We start from the raw sequence: 18,345 nt of genomic DNA, 5'->3' as shown, positions 1-18,345 counted from the left end.
ATTCTCTTCCCCAGAAAGCAGTGAAGGCTGGGTCATTGAATTTACTCAAGGCTGAGTTAGACAGGTTCTTGATAGACAAGGGAGTCGAGAGTTATGAGGAGCAAACAGGAAAGTGGAGTTGAGACCACAATCAGATCAGTCATGATCTTATAGAATGGCAGAGCAGGCTCGAGGGGCCGAATAGCCTACTCCTGCTCCTAAGTCTTATGTTTCTATGTGGTTGTGAGTGTGGGTGTGAGAGTGTGAGAATGTGAGTGTGAGAGCATGGGTGTGAGAGCATGGGTGTGAGAGCGTGGGTGTGAGAACGTGGGTGTGAGAGTGTGGGTGTGAGACTGTGAAGGTGCGAGAGTGTGAGGGTGTGAGTGTGAGAGTGTGGAAGAGTGAGTGTGGGTGTATGAGTGTGGTTGAATGTGAGAGTGTAGGTGTGAAATTGTGGGTGTGAGAGTGTGTGTGTGAGTGTATGGGGGTGTGTGTGTGGGTGAGAGTGTGTGGATGAGAGTATGGGTGTGAGTGTGGGTGTGAGAGTGTGTGCGTGGGTATGTGGGGGTGTGTGAGTGGGTGAGAGTGTGTGTGTGAGTGTGTGGTTGTGAGTGTGTGGGTGTGTGTGTGTGGGTGAGAGAATGTGGGTGTGAGATTGTGCGTGAGTGTGGGTGAGATTGTGTGGGGGTGTGTGAGTGGGTGAGAGTGTGTGTGTGAGTGTGTGGTTGTGAGTGTGTAGGTGTGTGTGTGTGGGTGAGAGAATGTGGGTGTGAGATTGTGCGTGAGTGTGGGTGAGAGTGTGTGGGGGTGTGTGAGTGGGTGAGAGTGGGTGAGAGTGTGTGTGTGGTTGTGAGTGTGTGGGGGTGTGTGTGTGGGTGAGAGTATGGGTGTGAGAGTGTGAGAGTGTGTGTGTGAGTGTGTGGGGGTGTGTGAGTGTGTGGTTGTGAATGTGTGGGTGTGTGTGTGTGGGTGAGAGAATGTGGGTGTGAGATTGTGGGTGGGTGTGAGTGTGTGAGAGTATGGGTGTGAGAGTGTGGGTGTGAGAGTGTGGGTGTGAGAGTGTGAGTGAATGTGGGTGAGTGTGTGAGAATGTCCAAATGTGAGTCCCAGTTGTGTGAATATAGGCACGAGTGTGTGTGTGTGGCTATTGTGAGTGAGGGTGCAGTGTGGATATGAGTGTGGATGTGATTTGCTTCAGGTTGCTGTGTGGTTTAGCAGGAACATTGGCTGTGGTGCAAGTGTCGGTGTGAGTGGGGTGTAGACTCAAGGGTGAGTGTGGCACTGGTCACAATTATGGGCACTGGTGTGGGTTTGAATATTTATGTGGTTGTGAGTGTGGCTGAAGTGTGTGTGTGAGTGTAGGTCTGAGTGGACATGAGTTTTTATGACATTGTGAGTGTGAGTGTGAGTGTGGGAGTGAATATGAGTGTGAGTGAGTCTGAGCTGAGTATGAATGTTGGTGTGGGTGTTAATGTGTGTCCGATAGTGAGTATTGGTGCGAGTGTGGGTGCACATGTGAAGTTTTATTTTATTTGTTTGTGTGATGTGAGTGTTGCCGGCATGGTTAGTGTTTAATGCCCATCCCTTATTGCCCTTGAGAAGGTGGTGGCGGTACATCCACACTGCTGTTAGGAAAGGAGTTCCAGAATTTTAACCCAGCGACAGTGAAGGATTGGCAATATAGTTCCAAGTCAGGCTGGGTTGTGGCTTGGAGGGGAGCTTGCAGGTGGTGGTGTTCCCATGCATCTGCTGCCCTTATCCTTCTAGGTGGTAGAGATTGAAGCTTTGGAAGGTGCCTTCGAAGGAGCCTTGGCAAGTTGTTGGAGTGCATCTTGTAGATGGTACCCGCTGCTGCCACTGCATGCCAGTGGTGGAGGAAGTGAATGTTGATGGTGGTAGATGGGGTGTCAATCAAGTGGGCTGCGTTGTCTTGGTTGGTGTTGAACCTCTTGAGTGTTGTTGGAGCTGCACTCATGCAGGAAAGTGGAGAGTATTCCATCACACTCCTGACTTGTGTCTTGTAGATGTTGGACAGGTTTTGGGGAATCAGGAGGGAAGTTAATCACCACAGAATTCCCAGCCTCTGACCTGCTCTTATATAGCTTACCAAGTTAAGTTTCTGGTCAATTGTAACCCCCAGGGTGTTGACAGTGGAGGATTCAGCAATGGTAATGCCTAGAATGTCAAGGGACAGTGGATATATTCTCTCTTGTTGGAGATGGTCATTGCCTGGCACTTGTGTGGAGAAATATTACTTGCCACTAATCAGCCCATGCCTGAATGTTCACAGAATCACAGAATCACAGTGCAGAAGAGGCCCTTCGGCCATCGAGTCTGCACCGACACGTGAGAAACACCTGACCTACCTACCTAATCCCATTTACCAGCACTTGGCCCCATAGCCTTGAATGTTATGATGTGCCAAGTGCTCATCCAGGTACTTTTTAAAGGATGTGAGGCAACCTGCCTCCACCACCCTCCCAGGCAGTGCATTCCAGACCGTCACCACCCTCTGGGTAAAAAAGTTTTTCCTCACATCCCCTCTAAACCTCCTGCCCCTCACCTTGAACTTATGACCCCTTGTGACTGACCCTTCAACTAAGGGGAACAGCTGCTCCCTATCTATCCTGTCCATGCCCCTCATTATCTTGTACACCTCGATCAGGTCGCCCCTCAGTCTTCTCTGCTCCAACGAAAACAACACAAGTCTATCCAACCTCTCTTCATAACTCAAATGTTTCATCCCAGGCAACATCCTGGTGAATCTCCTCTGCACCCCCTCCAGTGCAATCACATCCTTCCTATAATGTGGCGACCAGAACTACACACAGTACTCCAGCTGTGGCCTCACTTATGTCCTATACAACTCCAACATGACCTCCCTACTTTTGTAATCTATGCCTCGATTGATAAAGGCAAGTGTCCCATATGCCTTTTTCACCACCCCACTAACATGCCCCTCTGCCTTCAGAGATCTATGGACACACACGCCAAGGTCCCTTTGTTCCTCAGAACTTCCTAGTGTCATGCCGTTTATTGAATACTTCCTTGTCAAATTACTCCTTCCAAAGTGTATCACCTCACACTTTTCAGCGTTAAATTCCATCTGCCACTTATCTGCCCATTTGACCATCCCGTCAATATCTTCCTGTATCCCAAAACATTCAACCTCACTGTTAACCACTCGGCCAATCTTTGTGTCATCCGCAAATTTACTAATCCTACCCCCCACATAGTCATCTATGTTGTTTATATAAATGACAAATAATAGGGGACCCAGCACAGATCCCTGTGGTATGCTACTGGACACTGGCTTCCAGTCACTAAAGCATCCTTTTGTCATCAACCTCTGCCTCCTACAACTAAGCCAATTTTGAATCCACCTTATCAAATTACCCTGTATCCCATGTGCATTTGCCTTCTTTATAAGTCTCCCATGTGGGACCTTGTCAAAGGCTTTGCTGAAATCCATATGAACTACATCAACTGCACTACCCTCATCTACACACCTGGTCACTTCCTCAAAAAATTCAGTCAAATTTGATAGGCATGACCTCCCTCTGACAAAGCCATGCTGACTATCCCTGATCAAACTTTGCCTCTCCAAGTGGAGATAGATACTCTCCTTAAGAACTTCCTCCAATAGTTTCCCTACCACTGATGTGAGACTCACTGGCCTGTAGTTCCCTGGCTTATATCGACAACCCTTCTTAAATAGCGGAACCACATTAGCTGTTCTCCAGTCCTCTGGCACCTCCCCTGTGACCAGAGAGGGATTAAAAATTTGGGTCAGAGCCCCTGCGATCTCCTCCCTTGCCTCCCTCAGCAGTCTGGGACACAAATCATCTGGACCTGGAGATTTGTCCACTTTTAAGCCTGCCAACACCTCTAATACCTTGTCACTCCCTATGTCAATTTGCTTAAGAACCTCGGAGTCTCTCTCCCCGAGTTCGATACCTTCATGCTCATTCTCTTGGGTGAAGACAGATGTGAAGTATTCATTCAACAATCTAGCAATGTCCTCTGGCTCCACCCATAGATTGCCCCCTTGGTCCCTTATGAGCCCTACTCTTTCCCTGGTTATCCTCTTACCATTGATATACTTATAGAATATCTTGGGATTTTCCCTACTTTTACCAGCCAGAGCTTTCTCATATCCCCTCTTTGCTCTCCTAATTGCTTTCTTAAGCTCCACCCTGCACTTTCTGTACTCCACTAATGCCTCTGCTGATTTACTTCCCTTGTACCTGCTAAAAGCCTCTCTTTTCCTTCTCATCATAACCTGAATATCTCTGGTCATCCATGGTTCTCTGGGCTTGTTACTCCTTCCTATCACCCTAGAGGGAACATGTTCAGCCTGTACCCTCCCCATTTCCTTTTTGAACGCCCCCCACTGTTCCTCTGTAGATTTCCCCACAAGTAACTGTTCCCAGTCTACCTTGGCCAGATCCTGCCTTATTTTACTAAAATCCACTCTCCACCAATCCAAAACATTTTTTTGCAACTTGTCAATTTCTTTGTCCATAACAAACTTAAACTGTACCATGTTGTGGTCGCTATCGCTAAAATGCTCCCCCACCACCACCTCAGCCACCTGTCTGGCTTCATTCCCCAGAATTAGGTCCAACACTGCGCCGTCCCTTGTTGGACCCTCTACATATTGACCTAAAATGTTCTCCTGTACACATTTCAAGAAATCCACTCCATCCAAGCCCTTAACACTATGTCTATCCCATTTAATGTTGGGAAAGTTGAAATCACCTAATATAATTACCCTATTGTTATTGTTTTTACACACCTCCACAAATTGTGCACATATTTGCTCCTCAATCTCCCACTGACTATCTAGGGGCCTATAATAAACACCTAACAATGTGGCTGCCCCTTTTTTATTCCTAAGCTCTACCCACAAAGCTTCATTCGATGTCCCCTCCAAGGTATCATCTCTCCTTAATGCAGTAACTGACTCCTTAACTAATAATGCAATGCCTCCTCCTCTTTTACCCCCTCCCCTGTCTCGCCTGAAGATTCTATATCTCGGAATGTTGAGCTGCCAATCCTGCCCTTCCCTCAACCACGTCTCAGTGATGGCTACTATATCACAATTCCACATGTCAATCCTCACCCTTAACTCATCCATTTTACCTGTAATACTCCTGGCATTAAAGTAGAGGCCAACCAGCCTTGCCTTACTCCCTTGAAGCTCATTGCAGCTGTACTCCCTCTGACTTGATTGTTTTACGGTATTATGATGTGCCCCTATTCTCCTAACATTCTGTGTCCCCTCCCCCTGCCGAATTAGTTTAAACTCCACCCAACAGCACTAGCAAACCCACCCGCAAAGATGTTAGTCCTGCTCTGGTTCAGATGTAGACTGTCCCGCGTGTACAGGTCCCATAGCAAGGAACAGGCAAACATGAGTTATCAGGAAGCACCGGTGGAAGTGACTGGCATTACATCGAACCCTCCTCAAGTGGGAGGAACCTGAAGAAGTTGTTTTTGGGACTTGCTTTGCATAAATTGGCTCTTCTATTTCTGCTATTACCACAGTGGGCAATAATTCAAAAGTAATTCTTTGGCTGTAAAGTGCTTTGTAGCAATCTGAGCTCATGGAAGATGTCATATCAATGCAAGGCATTCTTTTTTTTGTATTATATTTCAAATGCTGTTCAGGCAGCCTGACCACACTCTTGGCCCATATCCAATTTGTATCCTTCAATTCCCTCCTGACTCAGACCTCACAAGCATGTTTGCACAGAGCTACAGAACAGAAGGGGCGCCTCTTGTCAGCAACCTAGTCGATGTTTGTGCATTGGAGGGTGGGACTGCTAGTATAGGTAAAAGCACCAATTATTGTAAACATACCACCACATTTCATTTCTCACTTTCACATTTCAACAGATTATGGAGTTGCTTGCCTCATCTTCAATAAAGAAACAGTCTCAAGCACTGAAACCATAAATCTATCTGCATCTTTAATTTCCAAAAGAGAAATGCAAATGTACAACACTCTTTCATGGTTATTGTGCATTATCATACCTGTCATTAGAAAACAGGAGAAGAGATAACAATAAACCCCATTCTCCGCAACCTACCAAGACTACATTAGCAGCAGCCCCAAGACACAGGCATGAAAATACTCCCCAGGATCTTCTACAAGCATTCATATCATGCCTATCCTTGCACATTTGCATCTATGTATGTGATATCAATATGAAAGATTGCTGACAATAACTTGGTGTATAAATATATTATATATTATGCACACAATGTTTACAAGTCTTTTTCTACTCCTTTAATAAAGAAAAAAGAAATATAGCATCTTTTACAACCTCAGGAGGAACTAAAGTGACTAGCTCATCATTTTATTTATGTCGGTTGAGGTACAAGTAGTGGCTATGTCACCAGGGAGAACTTGAGAGGGCAGATAGGTCTCAGTTTAACATCTCAGCCAAAAGATGGCATCTCCAATAGTGCAGCATTCCCTCAGCGCAGTACTGCACTAGAATGCCAAGCAAGATTCTATGCTCAAGTCTTTGGAGTGGGATTGAACTCACGACCCACTGGCTCAGGTGAGAGCCTACCACTGAGCCACAACTAATATCTAATTGCACATACCAACTTTGATCCATTCTGTGGAAATGTAGCAGCATTTTGCAACTCCTAAGGTTACATGAAGCAAGATTTGTGTACAAAGGTGCCCAATGTATTTTCATCACACAAATTTAAAATTACTACATCTGCAAATTATCTTATTTCTACATCTTTTTTGAAAATCAAATATTTCCAAATTACATATCTTTATGTCAGAACAGGTTAATTTTCTGCTATTTGCATTCCTAGTGTTTTTATTCTTTTGCTTTGTTCTGATATCACATGCATTTTGTTCATTATTGACAGTACCCTGATGAACATGAACACTTCAGGTTGACATACTGTCAATCAGTTTAGGAACAGAAACAAGTGGTCCAGTGATCCAAGAGTGTAAGAAAGAATGGAACAGGGAAAGGCCATTCAGCCCATCAAACCCATTCCTTCCAACATAGACTTACATGTTGCCATGAAAAAAAAAACTGTGGGAAGCCTCTGTTAGATTGGGGGTTGTATGTGTACCTGTCACAATGTCACTATCAGACATATTAGTCCATATCAGTGTCCTATGGGAGATCACAAAGAATCTTATACACAGAAGAGACTATTTGGCCCATTGTGTCCGTGTAGACTCTTTGAAAGAGCTATCCAACCAAACATTTCTCACTCTTTCCTCAAATAATTCACTGGTAGCCTGTAAGCTATGCGTATAGTATATAAAATATTTGATCCCTATTCCTTCTGAATGCCGTTTCCTTTCACTTCAGACAGCAGACTTCAATTGCTTTGTTGGACCCATGATTGTCTGGCACTGATGGCTTCTTGGGTGGTCATGAGCTCATCCAAAATGTGACACTGGAAAATGTGACACTGGCCATTCTTGGTTATGGGAACAAAGGGAAAAAAGGTGTCTTTTCCATATTATACAGAAGAATTGCTGAAATGCAGAGGCACATTTCCATAGTATTCACATTAAGTCTACGTAGCTAGTTCCTGTTAAAAGAAATCATAATTTTCCAAAGAAATTTGTGCTTCTATCAATAATTTCCCTTTTCAATTATACTCTCATCTGGTCTATGGCCACAGGTTGGAGGAAAAACACCAGCAGAGTCTTGCTGGAGTGAGGGCCCCGTTTCTATGGTGTCATTTCTGTGTGGTTCTATGGAAAATGTTGCATTCTCAATTATTGTTGGCCTTTTCCAGAGTCCATGAAGAGTTCAGCTGATAAAAGTTACATATGTTGGTCTCATGCAGTAAGGACTTTTGTCTAAGCCAGGAGGGCATGGATTAAGAATCTCCTAAATTTATCAGGTGTGGCTAGGGTTGCCAATCCTTCAGGATTCAAGACAGACTTCCAAGGGAAAAAAATCATAGGGGCATTTTAAAAATTGTATTTTCGTTGAACACTTTTGTTCGCTAGCTATAAAAAAAACATCGGGGATGGGGAAAAGAGGCTGTTTCACTGACAGACAAATATCATCCAATCATAGAGTGACCAGATTTTCAAAAGTCAAAACCGGGACACATTGGAAAGCCATGGGAAGGCAGAGCTCTGTGATGATTGACATGTTGGGTGACCAACAGCAGGAGTCTGGGAGAGGGCAGTTGAAGGTGGGAAGTCATGTGATGACATCTCCTGGAATATGTCCAACCAGAGTTGGCAACCCTCGTTGTGGCTGAGTGAGGATTGGCAGTGCCAGGTGAGCTGAGGGTTCAACTGCCATGGAAAAATGTGGTATTCCTCAGGGAGGGAGAGCTGGCATTGCAGATCGTTCATATTGTGCCTCCTGTTGTCTAGCTATGAAGTTGCACTATTGGGGTCAAAAGACAACATTGGGGCTATTTGTCTTCCGCCTAAGATGCAAGACTATCACTGCATCATATTTCTCAGTGGCCATTAAACAGGCCAATAGCTCGGATTGTGATCCATGGATCAAGTTAGTGGATGCAGTTTGCCTAATGCGAAACTAAAGTATTAAATTCTTTGGTACATCCCTGCCTTAAAGGGGCATTTATGTCAGAAGGCAAAAGGTGTTTAAGGATGACACAGGTCCTTTTAGCAGCGCAGGTTAGAGTTTGTGGAACAGGGTAATAGTTGAAATGATAAATGGGTAATTAGCATCTTTGGCATGGCGCCAAAAGAATACATTTAAAGAATAAATCCCTTTAGTCCTTTCACGCCCAGTCCCAAATAGTTATATCAAACTGGAGGGGGAGGCTCCATGAACATCCCCATCCTCAGTGATGGCAGAACGCAGCAGGCAAGGGCAAAAGACAAGGTTGAAGCGTTTGCAATCATCTTCAGCTAAAAGTGTTGAGTGGAGTACAGAGTGGAGATGACGAGGCCTGAGTATGATGGGGAACGAGTGCTAACTTGGGAATTTGGTGCAGGTGGGAATTCACTGCAGAGAAAGAAACAGGTGCTGCTTTTTATATCTTTATTCAGCCTCCAGTAGCTGGTGAGTGTTCAAAGGCATTAATTAGTTGAGCAGGTAGGTGATTTGTTGGTGACTTTTGAGGTTTTATCCTTTTAAACAGGGGCAGTAGTTTAAACTGGTACTGGGGAGATATAAGTATTGTATTAAATTTAGAGCTTAACTAGGTAAACTACTTAATATAACTGCAGATAACGGTTGAGTAATATTTCTAAACTTGAAACCTAATTAGTTAAATAACACACAATAAATATGGCAAGCAGGTGCTGTATTGCAGCTGTAGTATGTGGGATGTGGTGACACCCCCATGAACCACGGCAACACATCCACAGTAAGTGCCTACAGCTCAGAGTTGATGATCTGGAGCCCGAGCTTCAAACACTGTGATGTATCAGGGATGGGGAAAGCGAACTGGATACTTTGTTCTAGGAGACAGTCACACCCATTAGGTTAGGTGCTTCTGATTTGGTCCGTGGTCAGTGGCAGGAGGGTGTGTAAGTGAGGCAGGTATGGGGGCCCAGAAGATAGCATTGGAGGAGCTTCAGCCTCTCCAATTGTCCAATATGTTTGAGGTTCATGCGGCTTGTGTGGATGATAGCAGGCACTGCAGGGTAGGTGAACAAACTGACCATGGCACCATAGTGCAGGGTCCCATTCAAGGGCAGGGTGGGGGGGGGGGGGCGGGATAAAAAGGAATGTAGTAGGGGGATCAGTACAGTTAGGGGGATAGATATTGTTCCTTGCAGTCAAGAGCCTGAGTCCCAAAGGCTGTGTTGCATACCCGGTGCCAAAGTTAAGGACATCTCCACAGGACTGGAGAGAAACTTGGAGTGGGAGAGGAAGAATCCAGTTTCCGTGGTGCATGTGGCTAAGAATGACATAGGTAGGATTAAGGAAGAGGTCTGCTGAGGGAATACAAGCAGCTAGAGGCTAAATTAAAAAGAAGAACCACAAAGGTAATAATATTTGGATTACTACCTGAGCCATGAGCAAATTGGCATAGGATAAATAAGATTAGAGAGTTGAATGCATGGCTCAAAGATTGGTGTGGGAGAAATGATTTGAACTCATGAGGCACTGGCACCAGTACTGAGGAAAGAGGGAGCTGCACTATTGGGATGGCCTTCACCTGAACCACTGGGGCAGTGTCCTGGCTAGTCTTATAATTAGGGCTGTGGAGAGGGTTTTAAACTAAATAGTGGGGGTTGGCGGGGGGAGGTTTTACATGGGGCGATATTTGGAAAGTTAAAGAGAAAGGTCAAGGCAATAGAGCAGGGGTATGATGCAGATAATGATAACCAGTATGTGACAGGAAGGGAAAGAACATACTAAAATATACCAGCAAATAACGTCAGAGTAAGCAAACACATCTTTAAACTAACCATGGGAGGAGAAGGGTTCGGTTGAAGAAAGATTTAGAAATCCAAGGATATAAGTTGAGGCAACAGAAAAGTGTATTGATGTGGGTGAAGATAAGTTGAGTGGGATAGGAAAGGACAGAGTTTAACTGCAATAGTGTATAAGAGAGTAAGGTCCATGCAAGGAATAGTAGTAAAAAAAAATTGAAGTAAATTTATCTGAATGCATGGAGCATTTGCAATAAGATAGACACAAATTGAGATAAATGGCTTAGATCTTATCACTATTGTAGAGAAATGGCTACAAGGTGACCATGCCAATTACAAAGGTATGAAGGGAGAGCTGGCTATGGCTGATTGGGTAAATAGACTAAAAGCTATGGAGGTAAATAAACAGTGGGAAACATTTCAAGAAACAATTCAAAATGTTCAACAAAAATGCATTGCTTTGAAAAATAAAAACTCAGGAAGGAAGATCCATCCATGGCTTAAGCTAAGGAAGTTCAGGTTAGTATTAGATTAAAAGAGACTTATAATGTTGCAAAGAATAGTAGTAAGCCTGAGCATTGGTAGTGTTTTAGAAACCAAAAAAAGGGCCACCAAAAAAGTGATATAAAGGGGAAAAAATAGAATATGAGAATAAACTAGCCAGGAATATGAAAACAGATTGTAAGAGTTTTTACAAGTATATGAAAAGGAAGAGAGTAACTAAAGTAAATGTTAGTCCCTCAGAAGCAGAGGCAGGATAAGTTAACATGGGGAATGAGGAAATGGCGAGACATTGAACAAATATTTTGTGCCTGTCTTCTCAGTAGAAGACACAAATTATATACCAGAAATAGAGGGTAACCTAGGGGCTAATAAGAGTGAGGAAATTAAGGTGATTTAATATCAGCAGAGAAAAAGCACTGGAGAAACTCAAGGGACTAAAATCTGACAAATCCCCAGGACTTGATGGCCTACATCCTAGAGTTCTAAAAAAAGATAGCTACAGAGATACTGGATACTGGCCATGATTGTCCAAAATCCCCTAGACTCTGGAATGGATGCTAGCAAATGTAACTCTGCTATTCAAGAAAGGAGGGAGAGAAAAATAGGGAACTACAGGCCAGTTAGCCTGACATCAGTGATCAGGAAAGTGCTGGAATCTATTGTGAAGGAAGTCTTAACAGTGTACTTAAAAAAGCAGAGTATGATTAAAGCAAGTCAACATGGTGTTATGAAAGGGAATTCCTGTTTGTCAAATTTATTAGAGTTTTTTGAGGTAACTAGTAGGGTAGATAAAGGGGAACCAGTAAATGTAACATACTTGGATTTCCAGAAGGGATTTGATGAGGTGCCACATAAAAAGATTATTAGGCAAGAGGACTCATGGAGTTGGGGGGATGATATATTAGTATGGATTGAGGATTGCTTAATGGACTGGAAGCAGAGAGTAGAGATAAATGGACATTTTCAAGTTGTCAGGCTGTAACTCATGGACTGCCACAAGGATTAGTGCTGGGGCTCTGCTATTTAGAATCTATATTAATTTAGACGAAGAGACAGGGAGTAATGTATCTAAATTTGCTGACAATACGAAGCTAGGTGGGAGTTCAAGCTGTGGGGAGACACAAAAAGGCTGCACGGAGATATTGACAGGTTAGGTGAGTGGGCAACTAGGTGGCAGGTAGAATATAATGTGGGGAAGTGTGAGATTATTCACATTTGGTTGTAAAAATAGAAAAGCAAAATTTTTTTAAAAATATGTGAAACTAGTAAATGTTGATGTTCAGAGATTCTAGGGTGAACTTGTATGAGGAACACAAAATGTTAGCATGCAAGTACAGCAAACAATTAGGAAAGCAAATGGCATGTTGGCCTTTACTGCAAGGGGATTGGAGTACAAGAATAAAGAAGTCTTGCTACAATTGTACCTGGCTTTAGTGAGACCACCTGGAATACTGTGTGTAATTTTGGTCTCTATATTTAAGGAAGGATATACTTGTATTGGAGGCAGTATAGCAAAGGCTCACTAGATTGAGTCCTGGGATGAGCGAGGGTGGTCCTATGCTGAGACTGGGTAAATTGGGTCTATATTCTCTGAAGTCTAGAGGAATGAGATATGACCTCATTGCAACATTCAAGGTTATGAAGGAGCTTGACAGGGTAGATGCTGAGAGGTTGTTTCCTCTGGCTGATGAATTTATAACAATGAGGCAAGTTTCAGGCCGATCACTGAAGACTGAGATGAGGAGAAATTTCTTCACTGAAAGGATTGTGAAACTTTGAAATTTTCTGCCCCAGAGGATTGTGGATGCACCATCGTTGAATAGATTTAAGGCCGGGATTGACAGATTTTTGGTCTCTCAGGAAATCAAGGGATATGGGGAGCAAGTGGGAAAGCGGAGTTGAAGCCTGAGAACAGCCATGGTCATATTGAATGGTGGAGCAGATTCGATAGGCCGTATGGTCTACCCTTGCTCCGATTTCTTGTGCTCTTATCCATTTCTGTCTCCTCCTGAGGACCCCAGCATCACAGGTCTTCAGGCATCTTTTCACTCCATGTGATAACATCCCGGCTATAGTATTGAAGGGGGAGGCGATGGCACAGTGGTATTGTTGCTGGACTAATAATCCAGAGACCCAAGGTAATGCTCTGGGGACTTGGGTTCGAATCCCTCCAGGACAGATGGTGGAGTTTGAATTCAATAAAAATGTGCAGCGCTGGCAAGGGTGCAGAATGTACTCTGGGTTGGGGACTTCAATGTCCATCACTAAGAGTAGCTCAGTAGCACCACCACTGACCGAGCTAGCTGAGTCCTAAAGGACATAACCGCTAGACTGGGTCTGAGGCAGGTGGTGGGGGAACCAGCAAGAGGGAAAAACATACTTGACCTTTTCCTCACCAACCTGCCTGCCGCAGATGCATCTGTCCATGACAGTATCAATAGGAGTGACTACCACACAGATGTCGTGGAGATGAACTCCAGGAGCAGCACCAGGCATACCTAAAAATGAGGTGACAACCTGGTGACGCTATAGTACAGGACTACCTGCGTGCCAAACAGCATTAACAGCAAGTGTTAGACAGAGCTAAGCGATCCCACAACCAATGGATCAGATCTAAGCTCTCCAGTCCTGCCATATCCAGCCATGAATGGTGGTGGACAATTAAACAACTCACTGGAGGAGGAGGCTCCACAAATATCCCCATCCTCAATGATGGGGGAGCCCAGCACAACAGTGCAAAAGATAAAGCTGAAGCATTTGCTACAATCTTCAGCCAGAAGTGTCAAGTGGATGATCCATCTTGGCCTCCTCCGGAGATCCCCAGCATCACAGATGCCAGCCTCCAGCCAATTCAATTCACTCCATGTGATATCAAGAAACGGCTGAAGGATACTGCAAAGGCTATGGGTCCTGACAATATCCTGGCAATCATACTGAAGACTTGTGCTCCAGGGCTTGCCATGCCCCTAGCCAAGCTGTTCCAGTACAGCTACCACACTGGCATCTAACCAGCTATATGCAAAGTTGCCCAGGTATGTCCTGTACACAAAAAGCAGGACAAATCCAACCCGGCCGATTACCGCCCCATCAAACTACTCTCGATCATCAGTAAAGTAATGGAAGGGTTCATCAACAGTGCTATCAAGTGGCACTTGCTTAGCAATAACCTGCTTACTGATGCTCAGTTTAGGTTCTGCCAGGGCCACTCAGCTCCTGACCTCACTACAGCCTTGGTTCAAACATGGATAAAAGAGTTGAGCTCCCGAGGTGAGGTGAGAGTGGCTGCCCTTTACATCGAGGCAACATTTGAGCAAGTGTGGCATCAGAGAGCCCTAGCAAAACTGGAGTCAATGGGAATTAGGGGGAGAACTCTCCACTGGTTGGAGCCATACCTAGCACAAGGTTGTGGTTGTTGGAGGTCAGTCATCTCAGCTCCAGGACATCACTGCAGAAGTTCCTCAGGGAAGTGTCCTTGGCCCAACCATCTTCAGCTGCTTCATCAATGACCTTCCTTCCATCATAAGGTCAGAAGTTGGGATGTTCGCTGATGATTGCACAATGTTCAGCACCATTCGCGACTCCTCAGATACTGAAGCAATCCATGTCCAAATGCAGCAAAACCTGGACAATATCCAGGCTTGGGCTGACAAGTGGCAAGTAACATTCGTGCCACACAAGTGTCAGGCAATGACCATCTCCAGCAAAAGAGAATCCAACCATCGCCCCTTGACATTCAATGGCATTCACTGAATCCCTCACTATCAACATCCTGAGGGTTACCATTGACCAAAAACTGAACTGGACTAGCCATATAAATACTGTGGCTACAAGAGCAGGTCAGCGGCTAGGAATCCTGCAATGAGTAACTCACCTCCTGACTTCCCAAAGCCTGTCCACCATCTACAAGGCACAAGTCAGGGGTATGATGGAATACTCCCCGCTTGCCTGGATGAGTGCAGCTCCTACAACACTCAAGAAGCTTGACACCGTTCATGTTAAAGCAGCCCACTTGATTGGTACCACATCCACAAACATTCACTCCCTCCATCACTGATGCACAGTAGCAGCAGTGTGCACCATCTACAAGATGGACTGCAGGAATTCACCAAGGCTCCTTAGACAGCACCTTCCAAACCCATGACCACTACCATCTAGAAAGACAAGGGCAGTAGACACATGGGAACAGCACCACCTGGAAGTTCCCCTCCAAGTCACTCACCATCCTGATTGAAAACATATCGCTATTCTTTTATTGTCATTGGATCAAAATCTGAAACTAGCTCCCTAACCTTTACAAGGACTGCAGCGGTTCAAGAAGGCAGCTCTCCATCACCTTCTTGAGTCAGTTAGGGATGGGAAATATAAATGCTTTTCAGTGTGATGCCCACATTCCATGAATGAAAAATAATGATCTCCCTGCATGCATTTGGGGAGCAGGATTTCCTGATGGGCAGATATTGGACAAGGGTATAAAGAGATAATTAAAGACCCATTTTAAGCTCCCATATTCCATGGTTATTTTATATAATTCTTTAATTTTGTTTTGCAATTTACAGTTGAGTAACAAAATTTACTGGGATTTGGGAAGTAAAGGAATCTCTCTGCTGGGGGCTCTACCGTTGAGACACTACAGTGCTAGCAGAGTTGGTGCCATTATAAATGTGGAAAAATGATTTTATAATGGAAAATGTTGACTCAAAAGCATGATTGGAACTTATCAACAAGTAAAGTTTTGTAGGCAGGAAGTGTTAATAGATGTAATATCAGGTAAGTTGATATTAAAGAACATTTTCGTGCAAGACACGTATAGATATAACAGAGTATTACTGCACAGTCCTAACTAGTGTTCACTAATTGTGTTTCTTGATTACTGTTGCAGTCAATACTGGATCACATGCACCTAAAATGCAAGTGTCATGGTTTGTCCGGGAGCTGCGAGGTGAAGACATGCTGGTGGGCACAGCCAGACTTCCGGGTCATCGGGGACTATCTGAAGGACAAATATGACAGTGCGTCCGAGATGGTGGTGGAGAAGCACAGGGAGTCTCGGGGTTGGGTGGAGACTCTCCGTGCCAAATATGAGCTCTTTAAGCCCCCAACCGAGCGTGACCTTGTGTACTATGAAAATTCGCCAAACTTTTGCGAGCCAAATGCCGAGACGGGCTCCTTTGGGACCAGGGACAGGATCTGCAACGTCACTTCTCATGGGATCGATGGCTGTGATTTGCTCTGCTGTGGCCGTGGACATAACACCAGGACGGAGAAACGCAAGGAAAAATGTCACTGCATATTCCACTGGTGCTGCTATGTCAGTTGTCAGGAGTGCATTCGAGTGTACGATGTACATACATGCAAATAACAGGACACACACAAACACAAACACAGACACACACACACACACACACAAATAAAGTCACACAACCTGGAACCTTCCAGTCATTGTTGGGGATAAACAAAAATTGTGCACTTTACTGTGCATGTACATTGCAGAAATGAATTCTGGGGAATGTAGTCTTTTCACCAATCTATTCAATTTCTCTTCGGAGCAAGTAGGGCTTTCTAGCTTAAAGAGAAACTTACTTTGAACCAAAAAGCTCATAGTAGAAAATAGAGAAGTCAAATTATTATTTGATCCAAAAACTGGTATGTTGGGACTACTTGCTCTCAACTTGAAATTGCGGATTGTCATTTATTATGACTGATGAGAAAATGAGCAAACATTTCCAGTAATTTTTAAATTTACATAATATCCCACACTTTCCTCTGGTACAATAACTTTTCATTTTATGTCTCCCACCCTTCCACTTTTCCATGTGGCTGTTACACTTGTGCACCCTGGCACTTTGCTGTTGCCAACAGATTCAGCGATGTTGTAGGTGTTTCTGTAGCTATAACAATTATGTAATGCTGTAGCTTGGCCCAATCGAAATGGCAACCTGCTCAATAGATGGGGTGAGAGTCACGACTCTCCAGCACTATTCAGTATTTGTGTGGATCTCAAGTTGGACTAGATTGTTTTATGTTTCCCATCCCAGAACTGACAAACAAATGGAAATCCTACCGGAATGTGATCTTCCCTGGGATTCAGGCTTGCCATTGGGACAGAGATGAAAGAGATGGAAGGAACCACTAGTGTTTATAAATGACATGCACATTGATGTAAACATATACACAATAAATTTAAGAAGTGTCATCAGGATTATCGGGAAGCTCTAGGGAGGATATAAAGGATGCTGGTGGATATGTTAAACTTTTGCATTTCTATAGTAAAGGCATTTGTAGAAAAGTCACCTAACCTTCACAGAAGAGCTTTTACCTATGAAAATATCAAAGAAATATTTATCTATATAATGATCTAAATTGCAACAAACTACCCCAGAATGGCGAGTGTTTGAACTATTGGTTTTCAACACGCTGACGACACTGCATTTTTAAGTCAGTCCCAAACTAGTTTATGATCTAATGCTTTCAATCTTAAAGTAACTTGTGCATTTCTGAATTCAAATCCCTTCAAACTTCAGAGTAAAGACTACAATCCCCAGAATCCTTTCCAGTCTGCAATATCCCACGTGACTAGTTGGCTGCAGATACAAGCTGAAGTATTAACATTGTATTAACAGCTTAGTCCTCCAGCTCTACATTTATTCCATCCCCAAGTCATAAGATATCAGACAAGATCCTTGTAACAAAGCTTCCTAGTTCTTTAGGATGGTGACTGTATCACACACCACGCCTGATATAAGTATTAATACTACCTGTACTTCTCACCTCCCAATCAGACCTTTATCAAAATGATTGAAAGTTGAGGTTTGAGTGGATCTGTTGGCCATATCCAGCTGATGTGGACATGACTTCCTCCTTTACAGGGACCCTGATCCACCACCGACTTAAGAGTAATTTTACTTACATACAATGTGCCTTCTTTCTGTGAAAGAAAAAAGATGGGATAAGATAAAGAAGCAAGGTGGGAATTCATTGTAGAGCCCCATGGATACCTTTCCCAGGATGAGTGAGTAGTTACTTCAAGCAATGGGCGTTGACATCCTGTGCTCTAAAAATTAATTAAAAGCCTGCAGTATTTATCATAGCATTTTTCTACCTTGTAGCCTGGAATTACTAGCTCCAGTTGAACCTGTATTGCAAGTTGCTATATCCAAAGTTTTGTACAAATTAGATGTTTGACCCTTTGATTTTATATTCTTAAAGCCTATGTTTTTATAATTATTTATTGCACAATGTGTATATATATGACTCAACTGAGATTATATATTTGCAGAAAGTGTCTTATCTGCTGTTTCTAGTTTATAAACTTGCCAAGGTGGCTTGAAGGCAGTGTGATCTACATTTACTGTCATGCTTCACAGCGCAGGACCCACAGTCAGCTCTTCGGAAGCAGATGTTAAATGTATAATCTCTCCTGTCACTCAGTGTACATATTCTTCTCTTAGTGTTAGAAATAGCTACCAACAAAGAAATAAAATTTATTCATG

At 43.7% G+C, this 18,345-nt stretch overlaps 1 protein-coding gene across 1 annotated transcript in view; it reads left to right on the top strand.

Moving 5' to 3' along the window:
- The window catches only part of LOC144668060 (proto-oncogene Wnt-3), a 97,852-nt gene extending 79,507 nt beyond the window's left edge, over positions 1-18,345 (top strand). Inside the window, exon 4 of the mRNA XM_078529820.1 lies at positions 15,735-18,345. Within this exon, the coding sequence (XP_078385946.1) occupies positions 15,735-16,214 (480 nt within the window). The 3' untranslated portion in view covers positions 16,215-18,345. The remainder of the gene's footprint in view (positions 1-15,734) is intronic.

This window comes from Cetorhinus maximus, chromosome 25 (genome assembly GCF_964194155.1).
Source record: "Cetorhinus maximus chromosome 25, sCetMax3.hap1.1, whole genome shotgun sequence".
In the NCBI taxonomy this organism is placed as follows: Eukaryota; Metazoa; Chordata; class Chondrichthyes; order Lamniformes; family Cetorhinidae; genus Cetorhinus; species Cetorhinus maximus.
Note: the sequence above shows the minus strand (reverse complement) of the source record. Positions and strands in the feature narration are given on the sequence as shown.